This window comes from Loxodonta africana, chromosome 18, assembly GCF_030014295.1.
Source record: "Loxodonta africana isolate mLoxAfr1 chromosome 18, mLoxAfr1.hap2, whole genome shotgun sequence".
NCBI classification, from domain to species: domain Eukaryota; kingdom Metazoa; phylum Chordata; class Mammalia; order Proboscidea; family Elephantidae; genus Loxodonta; species Loxodonta africana.
Window position 1 is genome coordinate 25524361 of NC_087359.1, and position 26298 is coordinate 25550658.

Sequence of the window (26298 nt, forward strand, 5' to 3'; positions counted from 1 at the left end):
TCCAGGACAGAACAGAACTGCCCCATAGGGTTTCCAAGGCTGTAATCTTTTTTTTTTTTTCCCCATTTTATTGTATTTAAGGTGAAAGTTTACAGTGCAAATTAGTTTCTCATTCAAAAATTTATACACAAATTGTTATGAGACATTGGTTACAGTCCCTGCAGTGTGTCAGTACTCTCCCCCATTCCCTTTCCACCACAGGTTCTCTGTGTCCATTCATCCTGTTTTCTTGTTCCTTCCTGCCTTCTCGTCTTTGCTCTTGGACAGGTGTTACCCATTTGGTCTCGTACACTTCACTGAACTAAGAATAAGAAGCATGTTCCTCACATGTGTTACTATTTGTCTTATAGGCCTGTCTAATCTTTGGCCAAAAGGTGGACTTAGACAGTACCTTCAGTTCTGAGTTAGCAAGGTGTCTGGGGGTCACTCTAGGGGTTCCTATAGTCTCTGTCAGACCAGTAAGTCTGGTCTTTTTCTGTGAGTTTGAATTTTGTTCTTCACTTTGTTCTCCAGCTCTGTCTGGAATCTTCTGTTGTGATCCCTGTCAGAGCAGTGAAGGCTATAATCTTGACAGAAGCAGACTGCCACGTCTTTCTCCTGCAGAGTGGCTGGTGGGTTCAAACCACCGACCTTTCGGTCAGCAGCAGAGCACTTAACACTGTGCCACCAGGAATCCTTGTATTACCCATAAAGAAGCAAAAAATAATGTATGCAAGTAGAAAGGACATACTAAATTTTATTCCTCCTCCAACTTCTGATACTTAGAAAATGACATACAGGTAACAAACTGATGGACATCCTTTCCAAATATGGCAGAAGGCCAAGGATTTTATTTATATTCTACCTGGTAGTTCAAATGATTTTCATTCCTTTTTCACACAGGATTTACTTAAAAAAAGAAATTTCTGAAAAATTTTACTATAAAATATTTTTCTTAGAATACATATTTATAACAGAAATACTAAGAAGCCTAATTTAAACTCTACTACCCTGATTTTTCCAATTACTTTTTTCATATTCATTCATCTTAAGAATGTCTATATATCAATACATTCTACTTTATTTGGACATGTATCAAATTGAGAGAATTGTTTTAAGTGAACACTTTTAAGTAAAATTCTAATAAGGCAAAAAGTAATACTTGCCTTTAAAATTTGAATGGAAAAGCGAGAGAAGAGGCTAAATTCTAATTTTCAATCAATGGTTTCCTTCCTGTTTCTTTGAAAGAAGATTAGCCAAAGACATACCTGACTAAACGCTAAGCAAAGATGTCAGTTTGAGGACTAAGGTGCGCCTGACCGAAGCCATGATACTTTCAATCGTTTCATATGCACGCGAAAGCCAGACAATAAATAAGGAAGACCGAAGAACTGACACCTTTGAATTATGGTGTTGGTGAAGAATACTGAATATACCATGGACTGCCAGAAGAATGAGCAAATCTGTCTTGGAAGAAACACAGCCAGAATGCTCCACAGAAGTGTGAATGGCGAGACTTCATCTCAAGTACTTTGGACATGTTATCCAGAGGGACCAGTCCTGGGGAAGGACATCACAATTGGTAGAGGGTCAGCAAAAAAGAAGAAAACCCTCAATGAGATGGACTGACCCAGTGGCTGCAACAATGGACTCAAACAGAGCAACAACTGTAAGGATGGTGCAGCACCAGGCAGTGTTTTGTTCTGCTATATTCAGGGTGGCTATGAGTCAGAGCTGACGCAACGACACCTAACAACAACAACAAATATTAAAAGCTTTTTAAGAAAGCTTCCATCATGACTCCTTGTCTCCATCTCTGCGACGCAGTTTTGGGAAGCAGAATCATAGACGTAGTTTTGAAATAGTAATGCTATTTCTACTGGATTAACCTTTGTGTATTAAAGAAAATTACTGTCATTAAATTATTTAATCACTTCTAAACTGCATTATCAAATTTCATGTAAGAGAACTGTGAGTTGATAGCACCTCACTGCTCTGACAGTTAAGAAAAAAATTTTATTTAAAAATACATATTGAAAAGCTGGAAGCCATAAATCCCAATGAGCTACTTAAGAAAGAAGCCTACATTCTGTGTGCTAGCATTAGAATACATGCAGTCTATACCACACTAAACTAAGTTCAAGAGTTCTTTTTGAAATTACAAAGGAAATTTAAATTAGCAGAAAACTGAAAGAATATTAGACCAAACAAATATTTGCAGCTGATGTCTTAGCCCAACTTATCTGAAAGGTAATGATAGGATGTAGATAAAGAATGACAAAAAGTCCATCCTTAAAAGAATAGTTGAAAAAGAACTAAAAGGCAACATAAGCTAGAAGATTTTATATAAAAACATATGTTGAGCAAGTGAACTTTAAAGACAAATTTTTGCAGGAATATGACTTTAGCAAATTCCACTTACAATACAGACTATCATAAAGTACATAAACAGATAGATGGATAAACACAAGACCTATAATATTTTACATATTCAGTATAAATAAAGGAAAAAATGATATACATCCTACCTTCTGAACATCAGCATCATGTTTCTGTTGTAGTTTAAGCTTCTCTTCATGAAATTTCGCTTCCACTATTTTCGTCTTCATATCCAACTTCAAGGAAAATATTTTAAAAGTGTTATTAATTTACTTTTCCCTTTGGCAAGAATACACAATTAAAATAACTCCTTATATGAAAGAGGATATCATTTTCTATCTTTAACTTGTTCTAGCAATCATATTACATATGCCAATATGCTCATTACATTATTTCAATTATTTCTAAGCTAACTGTAAGTCTTCAAAATAAAGTTGCCTTGGTTGGTGTCTTAGTTATCAAAAAAAAAGTGTTGCTATAATAGACATACCACACATGGTTGGCTTTTACAAACAAAAATTTATTCTCTCACAGTTTGCTGTTGTTCTTAGGTGCCATCAAGTCAGTTCCGATTCATAGCAACCCTATGTACAACCGAACGAAATACTGCCTGGTCCTGTGTTACCCTCACAATCATTGTTATGCTTAAGCCCATTGTTGCAGCCACCGTGTCAATCCATCTCATTGAGGGTCTCCCTCTTTTTCACTGACCCTCTACTTTACCAAGCATGATATCTTTCTCCAGGAATAGATACCTTCTGACAACACATCCAAAGTATGTGAGACGTAGTATCACCGTCCTTGCCTCTAAGGAGCATTCTGGTTGTACTTCCTCCAAGAGAGATTTGTTCATTCCTTTGGCAGTCCATAGTATATTCAATCTTCTTCACCAACATCACAATTCAAAGGTGTCAATTCTTCGGTCTTCTTTATTCATCATCCAGCTTTCACATGCCTAGGAGGCAACTGAAAATACCAGCTTGGGTCAGGCCCACCTTAGTCTTCAAGGTGATATCTTTGCTTTTCAACACTTTAAAGAGATCTTTTGCAGCAGATTTGCCCAGAGCAAATGCGTCATTTGATTTCTTGACTGCTGCTTCCATGGGCGTTGATTGTGGATCCAAGTAAAATGAAATCCTTGACAACTTCAATCTGTTCCCCGTTTATCATAATGTAGCTTATTGGTCCAGTTGTAGGGATTTTTGTTTTCTTTATGTTGAGGTGTAATCCATACCGAAGGCTGTGGTCTTGATCTTCATCAGCAAGCGCTTCAAGTCCTCTTCACTTGCAGCAAGCGAGGTTGTGTCATCTGCATAACACAGGTTGTTAATGAGTCCTCCTCCAATCCTGCCACATAAAATATTTAAGACACTCTTTTCTGTGCGAAAAAAAGATAACTACAAAACCTATGTAATTTGAGTACAGAAAAATATAGATATCCACATATATTGGCTGAAAACATCACAAGCACTAAATTACATCTTTGTAGTCTTAACTTTAAAGTGATAAAGTCTCTGAAAATGTAGAAAAAAATTCTAGCTCACAAAAAAAAGAGCAGACTTACTGGTCTGACAGAGACTGGAGAAAACGTGAGAGTATGGCCCCGAGATACCCTTTTAGCTCAGTAATGAAGTCACTCCTGAGGTTCACCCTTCAGCCAAAGATTAGACAGGACCATAAAACAAAATGAGACTAAAAGGGCACACCAGCCCAGGGGCAAGGACTAGAAGGCAGGAGGGCACAAGAAACATGGTGATTGGGAACCTGAGGTTGAGAAGGGGAGAGTGTTGACATATCATGGGGTTGGTAACCAATGTCACAAAACAATAAGTTTAATAAGAAGCTAGTTTGCTCTGTAAACCTTCATCTAAAGTACAATAATAAAAAAAAAGGTTGTCTCTGAAATCAATGCAAAAATTAGAGGAAAATTAATAAATGAAGCCATTATCGGCCATTAACCCATAATAATTACATTCTTCTAAAACACTGAGATTTAACTTTTCTCTTACAAAGCTTCTTTAATTTTTTTTTTTTTTTTAATTAAAGGCCCCTACTTTTTGACAGCAGTAGGTTAGGTTTTTTTTTCACTTTTTGACAGCAATGGGTTAGTGGTTTACTTTTTTCAGACCCACATTGTTTAGTATACTGTTTGAAGGCACATTTCACCTCGCTGATGTTTATTTAAACTTTGTAAAATCCCAGTTAAGAGTTAGCAGACAAAATCTGCTATCTGGTTAAATATTCTAGCTTTCTCCACAAAGTATTATTCTTTTTTTTTTTTTTTTACTAATAAGCCTTTACATAACTATTCCATACTTTCTACTTCTCTCCTTTCTTCCATATTTTCCTTTCACCCTTTATTTATCAAAACTGTAGTCTCAAAGATCACAATGACATAATTATTACCTTTCATCCAAAGGTCTTTTAATCACTAAATCTAATGGTAGACTTCATCCCTTCCTCTTCAGCAATCTGCACTACGATCATCCATCCTTCTCTCTTACCTTGGCTTTCTTTGGCTTCAGTAAGATGGCACCTTTCTGGTTCTTCTCTTACTTTTGAGAATATTTCGCTAAATCCTTTGCATTGTCCAGTTCTTCCAGTTCCCAAAAGTAGGCATGCTCCCTCCATTTAGTCCACAGTCATCTTCACTATATATAAACATTAGCTTTTGGTGATCTCATCTGGATTTAATGCTAACCTGCCATGTAGATAAATCATAATTCTCCATTTCTAGGCTTCATGTCTTTCGAGGTTCCCACTCCCTCCTAGATAGCACCAGCTGGATGTTCCTCTAGTACATCTAATTCAACTATCAGTAAAAATAGTACCTGCTATGCACCAATAGCCTGGTGGCATAGTGATTAAGAGCTATGGCTGCTAAACAAAAGGTTGGTGGTTCAAATTTACCAGGCACTCCTTGGAAACTCTATGGGGCAGTTCTACTCTGTCCTATAGGGTCACTATGTTTCAGAATTGACTCAACAGCAATGGATTTCGGTATGCAGCAATAAGACCTTATTTCTGACTCCTTTTCCCTCACCCTCAACATCCAATCAGATACCAGTTCTACCCTAGTAGAGTTCCTCATTAACCCTCCCCTCAACTGTTAGAATGACCTCCTCACTGGTGACTCCCACTTAGAGTCTTTCAGCCCTTTAAACCATCAGAGTCACTACTGCCAACTTACTTTCCTAAAGCAGTTGTGAAAATGCCATTATCTGGTCAAAACTTTAGTGGGTTCCTCTCCCTTGGCTTGGTGGCAACATATATTTCGGGCTTCATCACACTTGCTTCCTTTTCATTTCCCTATACAGCAGCTAAGTAATTCACAAACTACAGGTGAACATGCATTCTGCTTTCCTGCTTCCATGTCTTCTCTGCTTATCAAAATCTTATATTATTCAAACTCTCACTCACTATGCATAGTCACTTCCTCCAAGTAGTCTTTTCACACAGTACTATATATGTGTACACTTATATGTACACATGTACATATATATGAAAATTAAGTTTTACAGTTCAAATGAAGAGCCGAGTCTAAATTATAAAAAATCTTCATAGTCAGGCTAAGGAAGACTGAATTATTAAGGAGTATGAGCATAGAAGACATTCTTAAAATAGAATATAAGAAAAGTGAGTACTTGTTACCAAAATCAGCCATTGTTTGACTTGTTCTCACCTAGCAATTCTCTAACGTTAAAGAGGTTTAGTTTGTAACTGAAATTCATTCTAGGCCATTTCCCCCCATGGAAAATACTTTATGGTGAGAATCAGATGGGATAAGGCAGGGGGAAAGTCTCATCTCATGCGACCAAGTCCCTGGGCAATATTATCAGGAGATTTTCTCACACGATAACTTGAACCAGTCCTGATGTAAACCACCTGCTTCCAGAAAAAGAAACAGAACCAGCAGCACAGGGATAAGAGGCGTGCACTCCAATCCATTCTACGCAGTCTACTGCTAAAGCAAAGGCACTGAGATTGAATGGCTTCTGCTTCCAGATGCTCCCCACAGGCTATTTTTAAGAGAATTTCTGAAATTTCTATTTAGAAAAAGTTTAAGAGAATTTACTATTTACTAAGTATATTTGGGCCCCATTTTCTTTTTTATACTTACTTCAAAAAAATCACTCTGAAGTTGGGCAGTCCTACCACATGATTAAAACTGGTGAATACTGTCCCTTAGACTGTTAGAATAAAGCATTTCCTTGCTATATACTCCTAGGAGTATATAGCTAGGTGTATATAAATTTTTGCATGAGAGACTGACTTGATTTGTAAACTTTCACTTAAAGCACAATAAAAATTAAAAAAAAAAAAGTCACTAAATGTATGGACTACTACAGCCTTCTACAATAAAAGGGAAGGTGGAAGAAAGGAAGAATGTCCAGGGGAAAAAAAAAAAATTTCCTTGAGTGCAAAAACACCCTATTCACAGTCTAACTAGCTAAATTTTGAGACAATTACCAGTGTCATTTGTGTATTTTATTCAACTGAATATTTACCAACTTTGAATTAAAGAGTTCTTAAACACTTGCCCAGCAACTCTTCAACATTCACTTTTACAGGACAGATTTTTTGTTCAAAGTGATACTTTTACTATTAGCAGTCTTACATGTGCAAATTGTATTTCACATCTGATGGTGAACTTGGCAGAATACCAAACTAAAATAGCATAGTAACCATTGACAATTTTGTGAGGAAACAAAATGTATTGAAGCTATTTAGACAGGTATCATCCACACATTTTAAAATCCTAGGAACCTCCTTAAGTGTTATTTCAAAAGCCTTCCTGTTGATCAACCTCAATCATGTCAAAAGGAACAACATACACAAAAAAGGAAAGATCTATGTTGACTAGAGAACAGAGCTCTACAAGCTTTCAATGAAGTATAAAAAGTAGCCAATTCTTTTTTGTTTGTGTTTATTGTGCCTATGTAGCAATTAAACTGTAAGGCTTAAAACGTATAAAACATGACTCATGTCAACCATCTGTATAGCCCAGTTACTTCCACACATAATCAGCAACTGAACAGCTTTATTTGCTTAGTCACATTTTCTTTCTAAGTTTAAACACTCATCAAAGCAAACTGCAAACGAAGTGATTCATAAAATAATTATCACGCTATTTGCTCAGAGACCTAACTGAGCAATTCTAGACAATTCTCCTAGTTACTAGTCAGAGGTAACTGTCATATGTTAGTAACTAAGATTCTTCCTGCTCAGTATCTCCAGTGTACTCTACACTCAGACATTAGTTTGTAATACTTCATAATGCCAATTGTTAGCCATTGTACTTACAAACATAGCAGACAAATCAAGGAATCACCCTTGTCATCTCATCCCTGGGACTTAGGGATGTATGTGTTAGAGTAATTTCTAATCTCCAAACTCATCACATTAAAGGAAGACATGGTATTTAAACATACATGGTGCATGCTGGCATTTTTGTTTTTTCTGATTTTAAAAAATGTATTCATATACTATATATGCAAACATAATTTTACATGAAAGCATAAACATGAACATATTACATAGAGTTTCTGTCTGTTGTGCTTAGCTTCACTGCACTCATTGGTGTTCTTTTCCTTTTTTTATTTGACTCTCTCCCTCTCCTCCTCCTTTCTCCCTACATTAACACTGGCACTGGGAAGTCCATGTTAACAACCTCGTATGCTTAACTATCTTCAGCCAGCCTCACAGAATCATACACAGATAAACATATATACATATACCAGGATGGGGTTTTGTGGCACAGACTGCTATCATCCCCAGATATTTATTCTCTTCTTCCTCTGGGGCCCCACTATCACCACCAAGTTTGAGCTGGGCAAATGGCTGCATCACATTCAGGGACACGTGACCATGTGACTAGGTCATGGCCAGGGGGAATGAGGGGGCAGAAATGATACAGGTAACTTTTACTTGACATCCTTAAAAATAAACTGTCTTTCTCTTCATGTACTCTTTCTCTCTTTCTGAAGGGTGGAACTTAAAAGATAAGGTACTGGTGGGCAACCTACCATGAAAAAAAAAAAAAAGACTCAGATAAATGCAGTAACTGCCACTTCAGATCCAGAGAATAAAGCCATATGCTGAGGATGGCAGAGCCACCCCACCAGCCTGGGTGCCCAATGACATCACAGAGCAGAGCACCTTCTACACTCCCTGGACTGTTACATGAGAAATACACTCTCTTCTTTAAGCCACTATGATAATAATAGATTCTTTTTAACTATGTATGTTCCATACATATAGAAAAAATTTCTGCATCTTGCTTTTCTCTCAGAACAATAGCTCATAAAAATTCTAAAATTACCTTCTTACAGCTTTTTATTTGTTCTGTTTTAATTACTACCTACCTACTGGTGGTGCAGTAGTTAGGGATTTGGCTGCTAACGAAAAGGTCAGTTGTTCGAATCCACCAGCTGCTCCTTGGAAACCCTATGGGGCAGTTCTACTCTGTCCTCTAGGGTTACTATAGATCGGAATTGATTGGGCGGCGATGGGTTTTTGGGGTTTTTTTAATTCCTTAATGAGGATAAAGCAAAATTTGTTCAACCATTTCCCTTAAAGTACATTCACTTTGTTTTCAGTGTTTTTCCACTGCAAACAATGACACAAAAGCATTCTCATACATGCCCCTATGCACTAGACCTTTGCTTTCTATAGATTTCCAGGAGACAGGCTGATGGGTTAATGAGTAAATATACTTTTATCATAACAGATTTTTCCCTCTATTAAAGGTTACAGAAATTCACATTTCCACCAGAGAGTAAATATCTCATTACTGCTCCTTTAACTTGCATTACCCTGGAAAACTACTGTATCTTAGTCCCTTTTCATTTGTTTTTGGGCCATACGAATTTGTTCTGTGAAATGCCACTTCATAATCTCGATCCATGTTTTTCTCTATCAGTATATCTCTATGTTACATACATTAACACTCAAGTCTGTCCCAATTGTTTTGCCCAAATTTATTATTTTCTGTTAACTTGAATATGATATTTTTGCTATAAAATTCTTTAATATCATTTGCATCACGTATTTCTATCATTCCTTTTATGGTTTCTGGGTTAAGAAGAGGCAGAAAGGTCTCTCCAATTCCTATACTTTTTAACAAGATTTTCATCATTTTGGAAGTTTTTGTTTGGCTTTTTTAGGTTAAGTCTTTAGCCCATCCAGAAATTTTGTTTTTGTTTTTCTAGGGTAAGAACCCAAGTTATTTTCTTCCAGATAAATGATAAGTTGTGCCAGCATCATTTATTAAAGAATAGTCTTTTTTTCAGTGTATTGATGTACAAACTTGGTACTAAAATTCTTTTTTTTCTGGGGTTCAATTATTTTTGTTGTAATGTTCTTTGAGTTTTGTTTTCAGGATTATGCCTGCCTCATAAATCGAGCTAAGAAATACTCCCTCTTCTTATGTTTTCTCAAAGAATTTGTGAAATATTGGAATTAGTTCTTTAAATGAGTTCATGTAAATAGATAATTGGAAAAGGGAGGAGTATTTTAGAAGCCCATTCAGATAATTGTTGCTATTCTTCTTTAGTACACCAATACTCAAAAGTACTAGTTTTTTAGTTAGTTGCAATGTGGATTCTGAAACTTCATGCGTGGTCACACTAATCTGTTGGTCCATCTTTCGCTTTGAATGGATCTTTTACTTACATGAGATTTTATAACATCATGCATTACACATTTGGAAAATATTAGTTAAATTAGTTGTGTAAATTCCCAAATATTATATCAAAACTTCACGTTTATTAATATCTTCACCAGCCTCATCAGAAAAGTCTTAGTACTGGAAAGCTGTCAAGCTCACAGTATCTGGTACAAGTTTTCCAAAATTCTAATTTTCATTTTAAGTTCAAATTTTATCATTAGCAATAAATATTGTCAGCTGTTTTGCTTCAAGTGACAAGCTCATTTGGCTCATTTCTGAGAAAATGCCAAACATCCAAGTCTGAATAATTGTAATTTGGCAATCAGTCATTCTTTCAAATAAAAATGGTGTTCCACAAAAACAGCAGCTATTACAGCTCACAGCTCAAAGGCTCACACAAGTGCTTTTCTTCTAGGCGGTCACTGTACTTTGGTAAGCTGTAGGCGTTCTTTATGCATACTTCCATTTCATCACTCAGGTATCATAAGGATGCATATTAAAGGTATAAGATTTGATAAAATTAATACTTTTTATTGCTTGCTTCACCAAAGACATTCTTAAGTAAAATGAGTATTTTTTTCCTACAAATGCATGGCAGTGAAGAATGTAATGAGTACCTTCATAATTTGGTACCACCGCCTTGATTTGTTCTTAGAAATGGTTTTACCCAGCACTGCTTTTACACCATTGGTATGAATGTCAACATTTGGCAATAACATTTAGATATTATTATGAAAATTATTTTGACCTCACAGGCCTCACAAAAGAGTCTCAGGAACCCCAAGGCTCAAAAACCACACTTTGAGAACCACTACCCTAAAGGAGCTCTTGCATATCAGGTTACAAGATTGTTCATGGGATTCCTGTTGTAAAAGCCAAAAACCAGAATCTATTCAACAAGAGAATGGTAAGAAATTTAAAAGAAAGCAATGCAAATGGATAAACCATAGCTATGTGCCTCAACATGAATGAATGTCAACAACATACTACTGAACAAAAGAAAACAAGACACAAAAGAACATATAAAATTAAGTTCCATTAAAGTTCCTGATAACATTTTTAGTTATAAGGATGCAGGCATTAGTGTTAAAATCAATTTTTGAAAACAGGGAAGAAAAACTATCATCACAAAACCCAGGATAGTAGTTAAACATACAGGGAAGATGGAAGAGATTATATAACTGGGAAGGGTCAGACAGCAGACTTCTGGGGTATTGGCAATGATCTAATTCTTGGCTGAGTGGTGTTTACAATGGTACTCCCGTGTGTAATTATTTGTTAAATTTTGTGAGACCATGTGGATCCGCATGCTATATTTCATAGTAAGAAATGTTTAAAACTCCCAATTCCCTCATCATGTCAATGACTATGGATTTCTTACCCTGGATTTATTTAAATTCTATATTTAAATAGCAGATGCACAGAAATAAAAATAGCCTAATGGCTTTACACATAAGCAAGCAGCAAGATCCTTTTCAGGCAGTAGGTGGGAACACTCAATGTGGGTGGAGGTGAAGTTCAAAGGAAATTTTTATTTCACAAAATGAGCAATTTCTACCATCTGTTCTCTGAAAACTGATGGTTTTCTGAAAAGTGATCTCCCTTTGTTATGCTGTCTCTTCTTTCATTTTCACTGACAACGGTTTTCCAAATGTCTTAATCCATATCAGGAACCTTTTTAAAGAATACTAAGAAAAGCCCACTACTTGATGATGCTCACTGTCGCTCAATTCTGTGATGTAGATATCAGAGGAAATGTGTTAGCAATTGCAAAGGCAAACAAGTCCAAGTGTATCTGTGAAAGACAGGCTAAAGTTAAAATAAAGGATCATTGTCACTCAACACGTGTTTTCCCATAACACCCAATATAAACTGAAAATTTAAAAGAACATCATCAAATATTTTACAGGTGTATTTTTAGCCACCAAAAGAAAACCACTATAATTCTTTAATTCTAACAAAATAAGGCTGCAAATATCACACCTTTAACATCTTAGGTATTTTCCACAAAATTATAAATTTCAAATGGAAGTTGTCTTTTATTAAGTTTAACTTATAAATGCTAATAAAATATTTCAGGACTCTCTTAAACTTCACCAGAACTAAATACTTTATTAAATGCTTCATGACATAACACAGATAAACTCTGTAATCTGTATAAAATTTCCTATCATTCAATTCACTCCATGCTTACTGATTAATTTAACATTAGCATTTCAACCTCCTAAAATTTTTGGATTTATAACATTAATTTAAGAATGGCATAATCTAGATTACTATCACTACTTATAGCATAAACCTTTGAAATGGATCTGAGATTTAAATATTAAAATATTTAGAAAAGACAAAAAGATAGTTTAATTTTTTCATAATCTTGGAGTAAAAAAGGCTTTTCTAATAAGCATGATACAAAATCCAGACATCGCAGTGAAAACACTGATCGCTATACATGAACAATGACCACATATGAATCAAAGGACATACAGAGAAAAATATTTGCTGGTTATATGACAAAGACCTGAATTCCTTAACATATAAATTGCTCTTAGAAATCACTATGAAAACAAACAATTCAGTGGAAAACAGTAAGAAAAGACAACTCACAAAAGTGAAATAAAAAAGACAACTCACAAAAGTGAAATAAAAAAGACAATATATATGCAAAAAATTGGTTCATTCTCACTTATAATGAGACATATGTAAATATCAAAACAAGATACTATTTTGCATCTCACAAATAAAGATCAAAAGAGTTTATAATCCAGGGTTGATGAAGGAATGAGAAAATATACTCACTACTGCTGGAAGTGTAAATAGACATAACTTCACAAAAAAAAAAAAGTTTACCGAGATATAAATGATATTAGCATAAAAATTCACCAACTTTAAGTATGCAATTCATAGTTTTTAATATACTTATAAAGCAGTTCAACTACCATGGCAATCTAATTATAGAACATTTTTATCACCTCAAAATGAAACCCCATACCCATTAGCCATCGCTACCTATTCTCGCCCACGCCTGCCGCCCTAGACAGGCCTAACCTTACTTTAATGGCAACTTGTCGATGTCAATCAAAAATGTAAAATGCACAAGTCTGTGGCTGAGCAATTCCATTTCAGAGAATTTATCCCATAATAATAAACATACAATGTACAAAGACATGGGCAGAGATGTTCTACAAACATTGTTACAGCAAAATACTACATACCCCTTAGGTTGGTCAATAAGAGACAATAAAATATGGTACGTCCACAAAATTTTAAAAATCATTAAAACAATAAGGCCATATTGCTGATATAGAAAGAGCAGCAGGATATATAGTTGAGTTAAAAATACAAAATGCAAAACAGTGTAGAGAGTGCTATGTATGATGCCACTTGTATTAAAAAAAAAAAAATATTCCTACAAAATTTGAAGAGACTACACGCTAATTTTTTTTGCAATGATTACCCCTAAGGAATGAAGATAAAGGGTTAGGAGAAAAACTATTAAATATTTAATTTCGTTATTTCATTTAAAAAGAGTGGTGACTCACTTGAAGAAATCCTATTTATTGTTTTAAAAAACACCACCCAGCAACAACAAAAGCACATTTTAGAAGAAATTTAGATGAGACCAGCACAAGACACGTCAGAGTCTTTTACGTGGATGTGCCAGGATCTACTGAACTTTTAAAGAAAGCCTTTATCCTCATGCCCACCATTAAATGTCTAATAAAAGTGACTTAATCAAATAGACAGAAAATTACCTTTCTAAAGGATAACTATGCCATTTTATAACATAACTATGCATTTAATTTTAGGGAAATATCCAACTTAGAAAAATATCTGTGGAAAACAGAGAAAAATAATAAAGCAATATGATACCTACTTTCTGTTTCAACAATGAAATTCTTTTTTTAATTGTCCTGGGACTGATACATTTTAAAAGAAACATATTTGCTCTGCCTTAATAATAGAATTAGTATGTTTGTATTTGCAAAGGCAATCAAAACTGCTAACTTTTGCTCGCTTCAAATGACTCCTGATTACCTTTGACCTTTTTTTATTTTCATTCTCATTTTTGCATGTAATAATTTACTTGTACCTTATAATAACAAACAATATTCAATAGGCTTCCAAGTACTAATTTCCATTTCAAAAAAAGTTAAAATATTTATGATACTAAGCTTATAAAAAGCCATCATTTCAATTTATCATTAAAAAGACATAATTCGAAGGGGGCCAAGATGGCGGACTAGGTAGACGCTACCCCGGATCCCTCTTGCAACAAAGACTCGGAAACACAAGTGAATCGATCACATACATAACAATCTACGAACCCTGAACAACAAACACAGATTCAGAGACGGAAAACAAACAAATACGGGGAAGCAGCAACTGTTTTTGGAGCCTGGAGCCAGGGTCCCAGTCAGGTAACCTTGGCACCAGGCATCTGGGCCCAGGGGAGCTGAACTCATAAATCTTGTGAGGGCGCAAACAAGGGGCGCAGCCCTACCCCCGGAACTGAACCTGGGAGGGGGCCCAGCCAGTCCGCACAGGCGGTGTGGCGACGCGGATGCTGGGAGAACTCCCCGGGAGGCAGTAACTGGTTTTGGAGCCGGGAGTGCTGCGTCCCAGCCGGGGAACCCTGGCGCCGGCCATTTGACTGGGAGCTGTCACGGCACAAGCACGGGGCGCAGCCCTATTCCCCTGAACTAACCACGGGAGGGGGCCCAGCCAGTCCGCGGGGGCGGCAGGGTGATGCAGCTGGCGGGAGGAGAAATCCCCGGGAGGCAGCGACTGATTTTGGAGCCAGGAGTACACCGTCCCAGCAGGGGAGACTTGACGCTAAGCTTTGGACTGGCACCGGAGGATCTGACTGCGGCTTCAGCGGGCCAGACCCCCGGGGGCAATCTCCACACAGCCAACACACATAGGAGAAACGCCCCTCGGGAATCTCAGATATAATAGTCATTCCAAGCAAGACAAGCAACTCTGGCTATACTCCGAGGTACTACTCTCCTACCTCTCTGATCCCTCCCCTACCCTCCCCAGTAGGCTTCATTACCATTGGAATTTCCTGAGCCAGAGGGAGAACAGCTCCGGCTCCGTGGCGGCTTTGCTTCCCCCACCCCTTTTTTATTTCTTTTGGTCTTTTCCTAACCCACTCTTCCGGCCTGAGAGAAGGAACCACAAAAAATCCAGGGACCAAAAATCCATCCCTAATTGGACTAAAAACACAGAACCAGCTACAGCCAAGCATATATGATTCAAATCTCGGACTTTCATCCTTACAGGGAACAAGGTGGTGGTTATAATCCAAAGACAGTTCTGATAGGGATCTGACTGCATTTTTTTTTAGCGGAATTTCTGGAAAAACAAGTTTCCCAGTGCTGGCTTGGAGACAGCAGTCCATATCAAACCACATAAAGAAGCAGACCATGATAGCTTCTACAACCCCCCAAACAAAGAATCAAAATCTTTCCCAAATGAAGATACAATCCTGGAATTATCAGATACAGAATATAAAAAACTAATTTACAGAATGCTTCAAGACATCAGAAACAAAATAAGGCAAACTGCAGAAAAAGCCAAGGAACACACTGATAAAACAGTTGAAGAACTCAAAAAGATTATTCAAGAACATAGTGGAAAAATTAATAAGTTGCAAGAATCCACAGACAGACAGCATGTAGAAATCCAAAGGATTAACAATAAAATTACAGAATTAGACAATGCAATAGGAAGTCAGAGGAGCAGACTCGAGTAAATAGAATGCAGACTGGGAAATCTGGAGGACCAGTGAATTAACACCAACATAGCTGAAAAAAAAACAGATAAAAGAATTTTAAAAAATGAAGAAACCCTAAGGATCATGTGGGACTCTATCAAGAAGGATAACTTCCATGTGATTGGAGGCCCAGAACAGGGAGGGGGGACAGAAAACACAGAGAAAATAGTTGAAGATCTCCTGACAGAAAACTTCCCTGACATCATGAAAGATGAAAGGATATCTATCCAAGATGCTCATCGAACCCCATTTAAGATTGATCCAAAAAGAAAAACACGAAGACATATTATCATCAAACGTGCCAAAACCAAACATAAAGAGAAAATTTTAAAAGCAGCCAGGGAGAAAAGAAAGGTCTCCTTCAAGGGAGAATCAATAAGAATAAGTTCAGACTACTCAGCAGAAACCATGCAGGCAAGAAGGGAATGGGATGACATATACAGAGCGCTGAAGGAGAAAAACTGCCAGCCAAGGATCATATATCCAGCAAAACTCTCTCTCAAATATGAAGGCGAAATTAAGATACTTACAGATAAACACAAGTTTAGAGAATTTGCAAAAACCAAACCAAAGATACAAGAAATACTAAAGGATATTGTTTGGTCAGAAAACCAAGAATATCAGATACCAGCACAATACGAGGTCACAGAACAGAACATCCTGATATCAACTCAAATAGGGAAATCACAAAAACAAACAAATTGAGATTAATTAAAAAAACAAAAATTCTCATAACAGGGAATCACTGAAGTCAAAATATACAAGATCACAATAATCAAAAAGAGGGACTAAATATAGGTGGCATAGAACTGCCATATGGAGAGTGATACAAGGCGATATAGAACATTACCAGTTAGGTTTTTACTTAGAAAAATAGGGGTAAATATTAAGGTAACCACAAAGAGGTATAACAACTCCATAACTCAAGATAAAAGCCAAGAAAAACGTAACGACTCAACTAACATAAAGTCAAACACTATGAAAATGAGGATCTCACAATTTACTAAGAAAAACGTCTCAGCACAAAAAAGTATGTGGAAAAATGAAATTGTCAACAACACACATAAAAAGGCATCACAATGACAACACTAAACACTTATTTATCTATAATTACGCTAAATGTAAATGGACTAAATGCACCAACAAAGAGACAGAGAGTCTCGGACTGGATAAAGAAACACAATCTGTCTATATGCTGCCTACAAGAGACACACCTTAGACTTAGAGACACAAACAAACTAAAACTCAAAGGATGGAAAAAAATATATCAAGCAAACAATAAGCAAAACAGAAGAGGAGTAGCAATATTAATTTCTGACAAAATAGACTTTAGACTTAAATCCACCACAAAGGATAAAGAAGGACACTACATAATGATAAAAGGGACAATTGACCAGGAAGACATAACCATATTAAATATTTATGCACCCAATGACAGGGCTGCAAGATACATAAATCAAATTTTAACAGAACTGAAAAGTGAGATAGACACCTCCACAATTATAGTAGCAGACTTCAACACACCACTTTCGGAGAAGGACAGGACATCCAGTAAGAAGCTCAATAGAGACACGGAAGATCTAATTACAACAATCAACCAACTTGACCTCATTGACTTATACAGAACTCTCCACCCAACTGCTGCAAAGTATACTTTTTTTTCTAGCGCACATGGAACATTCTCTAGAATAGACCACATATTAGGTCATAAAACAAACCTTTGCAGAATCCAAAACATCGAAATATTACAAAGCATCTTCTCAGACCACAAGGCCATAAAAGTGGAAATCAATAACAGAAAAATTCGGGAAAAGAAATCAAATACTTGGAAACTGAACAATACCCTCCTGAAAAAAGACTGGGTTATAGAAGACATGAAGGAGGGAATAAGGAAATTCATAGAATGCAACGAGAATGAAAATACTTCCTATCAAAACCTCTGGAACACAGCAAAAGCAGTGCTCAGAGGCCAATTTATATCGATAAATGCACACATACAAAAAGAAGAGCCCAAATCAGAGAACTGTCCCTACAACTTGAACAAATAGAAAGTGAGCAACAAAAGAATCCATCAGGCACCAGAAGAAAACAAATAATAAAAATTAGAGCTGAACTAAATGAATTAGAGAACAGAAAAACAATTGAAAGAATTAACAAAGCCAAAAGCTGGTTCTTCGAAAAAATTAACAAAATTGATAAACCATTGGCTAGACTGACTAAAGAAATACAGGAAAGGAAACAAATAACCCGAATAAGAAACGAGAAGGGCCACATCACAACAGATCCAACTGAAATTAAAAGAATCATATCAGATTATTACGAAAAAATATACTGTAACAAATTTGCAAACCTAGAAGAAATGGATGAACTCCTGGAAAAACTAAACTAACACAATCAGAAGTAGAACAACTAAATAGACCCATAACGAAAAAAGAGATTGAAACGGTAATCAAAAAACTCCCCGCCCCAAAAAAAGAGCCCTGGCCTGATGGCTATACTGCAGAGTTCTACCAAACTTTCAGAGAAGAGTTAACACCACTACTACTAAAGGTATTTCAAAGCATAGAAAATGACGGAATACTACCTAACTCATTCTATGAAGCCACCATCTCCCTGATACCAAAACCAGGTAAAGACATCACAAAAAAAGAAAATTACAGACCTATATCCCTCATGAACATAGATGCAAAAATCCTCAACAAAATTCTAGCCAATAGAATCCAACAACACATCAAAAAAATAATTCACCATGACCAAGTGGGATTTATACCAGGTATGCAAGGCTGGTTTAATATTAGATAAACCATTAATGTAATCCACCACATAAATAAAACAAAAGACAAAAACCACATGATCTTATCAATTGATGCAGAAAAGGCATTTGACAAAGTCCAACACCCATTTATGATAAAAACTCTCACCAAAATTGGAATTGAAGGAAAATTCCTCAACATAATAAAGGGCATCTATGCAAAGCCAACAGCCAACAAACAACACTCTAAATGGAGAGAGCCTGAAAGCATTTCCCTTGAGAACGGGAACCAGACAAGGATGCCCTTTATCACCGCTCTTATTCAACATTGTGCTAGAAGTCCTAGCCAGAGCAATTAGGCTAGACAAAGAAATAAAGGGCATCCAGATTGGCAAAGAGGAAGTAAAATTATCTCTATTTGCAGATGACATGGTCTTATACACAGAAAACCCTAAGGAATCCTCCAGAAAACTACTGAAACTAATAGAAGAGTTTGGCAGAGTCTCAGGTTATAAGATAAACATACAAAAATCACTTGGATTCCTCTACATCAACAAAAAGAACATCGAAGAGGAAATAACCAAATCAATACCATTCACAGTAGCCCCCAAGAAGATAAAATACTTAGGAATAAATCTTACCAAGGTTGTAAAAGACCTATACAAAGAAAACTACAAAGCTCTACTATAAGAAATTCAAAAGGACATACTTAAGTGGAAAAACATACCTTGCTCATGGATAGGAAGACTTAACATAGTAAAAATGTCTATTCTACCAAAAGCCATCTATAAATACAATGCACTTCCGATCCAAATTCCAATGTCATTTTTTAATGTGATAGAGAAACAAATCACCAACTTCATACGGAAGGGAAAGAAGCCTCGGATAAGCAAAGCATTACTGAAAAAGAAGAAGAAAGTGGGAGGGCTCACTCTACCTGATTTCAGAACCTATTATACAGCCACAGTAGTCAAAACAGCCTGGTATTGGTACAACAACAGACACATAGACCAGTGGAACAGAATTGAGAACCCAGATATAGATCCATCCACATATGAGCAGCTGATATTTGACAAAGGCCCAGTGTCAGTTAATTGGGGAAAAGATAGTCTTTTTAACAAATGGTGCTGGCATAACTGGATATTCATTTGCAAAAAAATGAAACAGGACCCATACCTCACACCATGCACAAAAACTAACTCCAAGTGGATCAAAGACCTAAACATAAAGACTAAAACGATAAAGATCATGGAAGGAAAAATAGGGACAACCCTATTTTTGTATTAGGAGCCCTAATACAAGGCATAAACAGAATACAAAACATTACCAAAAATGACGAAGAGAAACCAGATAACTGGGAGCTCCTAAAAATCAAACACCTATGCTCATCTAAAGACTTCACCAAAAGAGTAAAAAGACCACCTACAGATTGGGAAAGAATTTTCAGCTATGACATCTCCGACCAGCGCCTGATCTCTAAAATCTACATGGTTCTGTCAAAACTCAACCACAAAAAGACAAACAACCCAATCAAGAAGTGGGCAAAGGAAATGAACACACATTTCACTAAAGAAGATATTCAGGCAGCTAACAGACACATGAGAAAATGCTCTCGATCATTAGCCATTAGAGAAATGCAAATTAAAACTACGATGAGATTCCATCTCACTCCAACAAGGCTGGCATTAATCCAAAAAACACAAAATAATAAATGTTGGAGAGGCTGCGGAGAGATTGGAACTCTTATACACTGCTGGTGGGAATGTAAAATGGTACAAGCACTTTGGAAATCTATCTGGCGTTATCTTATGCAGTTAGAAATAGAAGTACCATACAACCCAGAAATCCTACTCCTCGGAATATACCCTAGAGAAACAAGAGCCTTCACACAAACATATATGCACACCCATGTTTACTGCAGCACTGTTTACAATAGCAAAAAGCTAGAAGCAACCAAGGTGTCCATCAACGGATGAATGGGTAAATAAATTGTGGTGTATTCACACAATGGAATACTACGCATTGATAAAGAACAGTGACGAATCTCTGAAACATTTCATAACATGGAGGAACCTGGAAGGCATTATGCTGAACGAAATCAGTCAGAGGCAAAAGGACAAATATTGTATAAGACCACTATTATAACATCTTGAGAAATAGTATAAACTGAGAAGAACACATACTTTTGTGGTTACGGGGGGGGGAGGGAGGGAGGGAGGGAGGGAGAGGGTTTTTTACTGGTTAATTAGTAGATAAGAAATGCTTTAGGTGAAGGGAAGGACAACACTCAATACATGGAAGGTCAGCTCAGCTGGACTGGACCAAAAGCAAAGAAGTTTCCGGGATAAAATGAATGCTTCAAAGGTCAGCGGAGCAAGGGCGGGGGTTTGGGAACCATGCTCTAAGGGGACTTCTAAGTCAATTGGCAAAATAATTCTATTATGAAAACATTCTGCATCCCACTTTGCAATGTGGCGTCTGGGGTCTTAAATGCTAACAAGCGGCCATCTAAGATGCATCAATTGGTCTCAACCCACCTGGAGCAAAGGAGAATGAAGAACACCAAGGTCACAGGACAACTAAGTGCCCAAGAGACAGAAAGGGCCACATGAACCAGAGACCTACATTATCCTGAGACCAGAAGAACTAGTTGGTGCCCGGCCACAATCGATGACTGCCCTGACAGGGAGCACAACAGAGAACCCCTGAGGGAGCAGGAGAGCAGTGGGATGCAGACCCCAAATTCTCATAAAAAGACCATACTTAATGGTCTGACCGTGACTAGAGGAATCCCGGCGGTCATGGTCCCCAAACCTTCTGTTGGCACAGGACAGGAACCATTCCCAAAGACAACTCATCAGACATGAAAGGGACTGGACAGTGGGTAGGAGAGAGATGCTGAAGAAGAGTGAGCTAATTATATCAGGTGGACACTTGAGACTGTGTTGGCATCTCCTGTCTGGAGGGGGGATGGGAGGATAGAGAGAGTTGGAAGCTGGCAAAATTGTCACGAAAGGAGAGACTGGAAGGGCTGACTCATTAGGGGGAGAGCAAGTGGGAGTAAGGAGTAAGATGTATATAAACTTGTATGTGACAGACTGACTTGATTTGTAAACGTTCACTTGAAGCTCAATAAAAGTTAATAAAAAAAAAAATTCAAGGAAAAAAAAAAAAGACATAATTTTTTACCCCAAACAAATATTTGGAGATGCATATTACATATACAAGAATACCCACCCCCAAATTATTTACATTAATGAAAAATGGAAACAATCTCAATATACAACAGTCAGGATCAGTTAAATAAACAGGGATGCTTCCATAATTTGAAATCAGATACAGACATTAAAAATAGATGCTTATAGGAACAATATTTAGTAGCACGAAAAATACTTAACATATGCAAAGCAATATATACAATGTCATCGCAATTTTCTAAGGAAAAATACATGTTTATATGCTGGAAAGGGAAAAGACTGAAAGACTACACAACTATTTCATCAGAGTTTTATTTCTGCATGTTATTTTTATAGGTGATTTTATTTCCTTCTTTACACGTGTATTTTTTCCAAATTTTTTCAATTAAAAATCACATACATTATTTTATCATTTAATCAGAAATGCTAGTTTAAAAGAAGGAAGGCAGTAAGATAGTTCTCACATTGATGCAACTCAACACACACCCTGAAATATTTTATGATGAAGAAAAGAATATGATCAAACATTTTATCAGAAAAAAAAGTTTCAGAAACAATTATGTAATTGCAGAAAGGGTTGTTTTTCCCAAAATGTTCCCTGGGTATATTTTAAGACATGCAATAAGTTGATGTTCACATACAACCTTCTCAATGATGCCACAAATAGATGCATTCATTTAAAATATGCGCACACACACACACACATACACACACACAAACCCTAAGGGTGTGGAAAAAAGACAGTCACATACATTTAAAAATGAATCTCAGATGCAATACACAATAGCTTTAAATACTTTTTCTTTCAACACATATGTGGAGAACACTGGAATATTTACTCCTGGCCCAAGCTGTCATTATAAAGAGTAGAAATCTTATTCCATGAAAGACAAAAGAAAATTTTCAAAAGTCAACATTTTTATTTTAATCCTTTTAATTATTCTTTGGAAAGTGGCTTCAAGAGTAAGAATTAGCACAAAATAAATTAAAAGGAAAAATGACTGGGAATGACTTTTTAGAACAATGACAACATAAAAAAAAAGTAAAACGAGCACTCAAAACAGGCTTTTTAAATGCCATTTTTGTTTATTTCAACAGTTTTTTAAATACCAGGTATACACTAAGAAAGAAAACTATGTGCCTTAAGTTGGAGCTATTAAATGACAGATGGACTAACACTGAGATCAGCTGCAATAATTCTACCAGACTGAAATTTAAAAGAAAAAATAGCCCTTCCTCCTCCATTATCAACAGCATCAACAACAAAGTCAATGTCTTTTGTGACATTTCATAAAGAAGGTGGTAAGAAAAGTATGCTGTTAAAAGGGACCAACTTGAAATTGAACTTCAGAAATTTTGAAGTTAAAATGAATGAGTTATTTAAATAAATTTATTAAAAACAATAATCTAAGCCAATTAATAACATTTTACATATTTATACATCTAAATTGTACATTACAATTTGCAAGTTACATAAATATTTATTATTCTCATTCGATTTTGGTGACAATCCTGTAAGATCAAAAGTTATCTCCTCATTAAACAAATACTAAGCCAATAATCTTGACTTCTTGGGGTCATATGACTAGAGAATACTAAAGCTGTATTTAGTTCTACTCTGCCCTACAGTGTTGCTATGAGTCAGAATCAACTCGTTGGCAACGAGTTTGGTTTAGTTTTTTATTTCTGACTCCACAGTCTATGCTTTTAACCACTAAACAATACTACCTCTAATAATTCTACTATAAAATGGCCAAAGGAGGGCAGTTGATTATGTCATTTATCAGCTACAGCATATCTTAATTTAGCAGATCAATTTAAATAGTAAGAACAGTAAAGAGTAAGGTTAAGAACACATTTTTTCCAGATTTCTAATCTAATAGTTTTCCATCACACCACACAAATGAGCAACGTGTTTCACTGGGGTCATAAGCAAAAATGCAAATAATAATAATGATTTTTAAATTTACCAGAACAATTAAAAAAAAAAAGAAAATTAACATTTGTTTAACAACTATGATACATCAAGTATATAGCTACTTCCAAAAAAAAAAAAACCATTGCTGTTGAGTCGATGCCAACTCATAGCGACCCTCTAGGACACAGCAGAACTTCCCCACAGAGTTTCCAAGGCGGGTTTAGAGTAGCTGGTGAGTCTGAACTGCCAACCTTTTGGTTAGCAGCTGAGCACTTAACCACTGCACCACTAGGACTTCTTTATAGTTGCTTACCAAAAAAAAAAAAAATTTTCTTTTTTTTATCCTGTACCAAAACCAAACCCGCTGCCGTTGAGTCGATTCTGACTCATAGGGACCCTACAGAACAGGGTAGAACTGTTTCGAAGGGTTTCCAAGGGACGGCTGGTAGATTCAAACTGCCAACCTTTTGGTTAGCAGCTGAATGCTTAACCACTATGTCACCAGGACTACTTAAAAAAAAAAAGTTTTTTTTTTTTTTATACTTACAAACTACAAAATCCTTGAAACAATCCTGCAAAGCAGGTATCCTTCAACTTACATGGGGTAACTGAGACTCAGAGAGGTTAAGTATGTGACGGTTTTCACACAGCTAATAAGTAAAAGAATCTGGATTTAAACTCTCGTATTCCTGACTCCAAGGAGCCCTGGTGGCAAGTGGTTAAGGGCCCAGCTGTCAACCAAAAGGTTGGTGGTTCCAGCCCACCAGTCACTCCATGGAAGACAGATGTAGCAGTCAGCTTCCATAAAGATTACAGCCTTGGAAACCCTGTGAGGCAGTTCTACTCTGTCCGGTAGGGTTGCTATGAGTCGGAATCAACTCATCAGCAATGGGTTTAGTTTAGTTTTTCATTCCTGGCCCCACAGCCTACGCCCTTAACCAATAAACAATACTACCTCTTCAATAACTGTACTTTAAAATGACCAAAGAAGGGTAGTTGATTATGTCATTTATCAGCTATAGCATAGCTTTATTTAGCAGATCGGTTTAAAGAGTAAGACCAGTGAAACTAAAAAGATACATTAAAATTAGTGGAGAAAAAGGACAAATGTAAGCATTCAATGAGGTCAAATATACTGTCTCTTAAAAACTGCCATTTCCCTTAGCTTCTGATATCAGGAATTAACCTTCAGGAGACAGCCTCTCAGGACACCCCTGTCTCGAGAGAACGGACTTGGGACATACAAGATGGAAGTCAGGCATTAGAAAATAGAAAGACAAACCCTGCCTACCTTACATTATTATTTTACCTAGGACCTGAAAACTCACAGTATACAAAAATTTCACAACTGTGTTAACAGTTAAATACAACAGAAATATCTCAATCCTACCTCTTTCTCATGCATTCGAGAGAGTAAATGATCATCGTGAAAACTGCTGGATTTTCTTAGGCTGAATTTGGGAGTCATCTGTTGAATAAATAAGAATTATTTAATACTTTTACACATCTGGTTTATCCTCAGCCAAAAAGTAAGTTTCAAAATGTGTAAAGTCCATGCCAAACTAACAACACTGGAGAAAAAGTGATTCATTCACTTCTATGAAGCTGGGATTAATAAGGCTATTATGCTTCATAATGTGAGCCTACATTATTTTATGTAAAGAGTTAAAGGTTACTTTATTTAAAAAATACCTGTCCCTAGAAAAAGTCCAATGTAATTCTCACCTACCAGAGAAACTGGGACAGGCCTCTGTCTCAGATACCGAGGATTTTCTATCTGAAAATTTTGAAAGAAAATAGGTTTTATTAATTTGGAAGTTTAAGTTATTATTTGATAAAATATAAAATTAACCTGTTACAGGAAAAAATATTCTATATGTCTTAATGTTTGTGGGTTTTCAGATAGGTATTACATATAATTTTTTAGTGGCTCCATGACAAAGTATAAAATTCAAACTCCTTTGTATAAATGTACCTTCGTGATCCTATCACTAACTGTTCACCTTCATCCTTCGTTATTCCTTGCCTCATATTTTACTCTCCCAGAATCCTGAATGACTTGTATTATCAGAACACTATAGGTTTTCTCATACCTCTATGCACTATTTTGTCCATTACTGCCTCTAATCTCTATAAGCATGCTCCTATTCATGTTCAAGTCTCAATTTAATCACTACACTCCTAGGCATATTTGGTGGATGAAACCTTAAACATACTTCCATAACAGTAAATAGTATAAATAACAACATGCATATAATTTTAAAATAGCTTCAGGTATGTAGAATACAACAAATCAGAATAAAGTCAAAAAGAGAAAGATGCTAAACAGGAGCCGATCAAATTCAGGAAAAGAAATGAAGAAAGAATAAGGCAAAAACCACTGGAGAAATGAAAACCAAAGTAAGAGTTGTCCAAAGGAGACTATGATAAAACTGAAGTGACAGTAGGAGACACAGAAAACTGAAACTGAAACAGAATCAAGAAAATAAAACTGAAATAAAAACAGATATTTAAAAGGGACCAGAAATTGATTAAAAAAAGAAAGAAAACAGGCAATGAGAATCCAATAAATGTATAACTGGATTCCCTGAAGAAAAAGTTAAATATAATTGGCTATTCTAAAATTAT

The 26298-nt window shown here is 36.3% G+C and overlaps 1 protein-coding gene across 17 annotated transcripts in view; it reads right to left on the reverse strand.

Annotated features, from left to right (window-relative positions):
• CEP112 (centrosomal protein 112) overlaps positions 1-26298 on the reverse strand; it is a 462579-nt gene that overhangs the window by 375869 nt on the left and 60412 nt on the right. For 15 of the 17 annotated variants that reach the window (XM_064270872.1, XM_064270863.1, XM_064270864.1 and 12 more), the window contains 3 exons: positions 25400-25447; positions 25061-25138; positions 2508-2594 (listed from right to left, as the gene is read on the reverse strand). In XM_064270872.1, coding sequence (XP_064126942.1) covers positions 2508-2594; positions 25061-25138; positions 25400-25447 — 213 coding nt within the window. The remainder of the gene's footprint in view (positions 1-2507; positions 2595-25060; positions 25139-25399; positions 25448-26298) is intronic. The other 2 variants (XM_023556970.2, XM_064270865.1) reach the window with 1 other exon arrangement.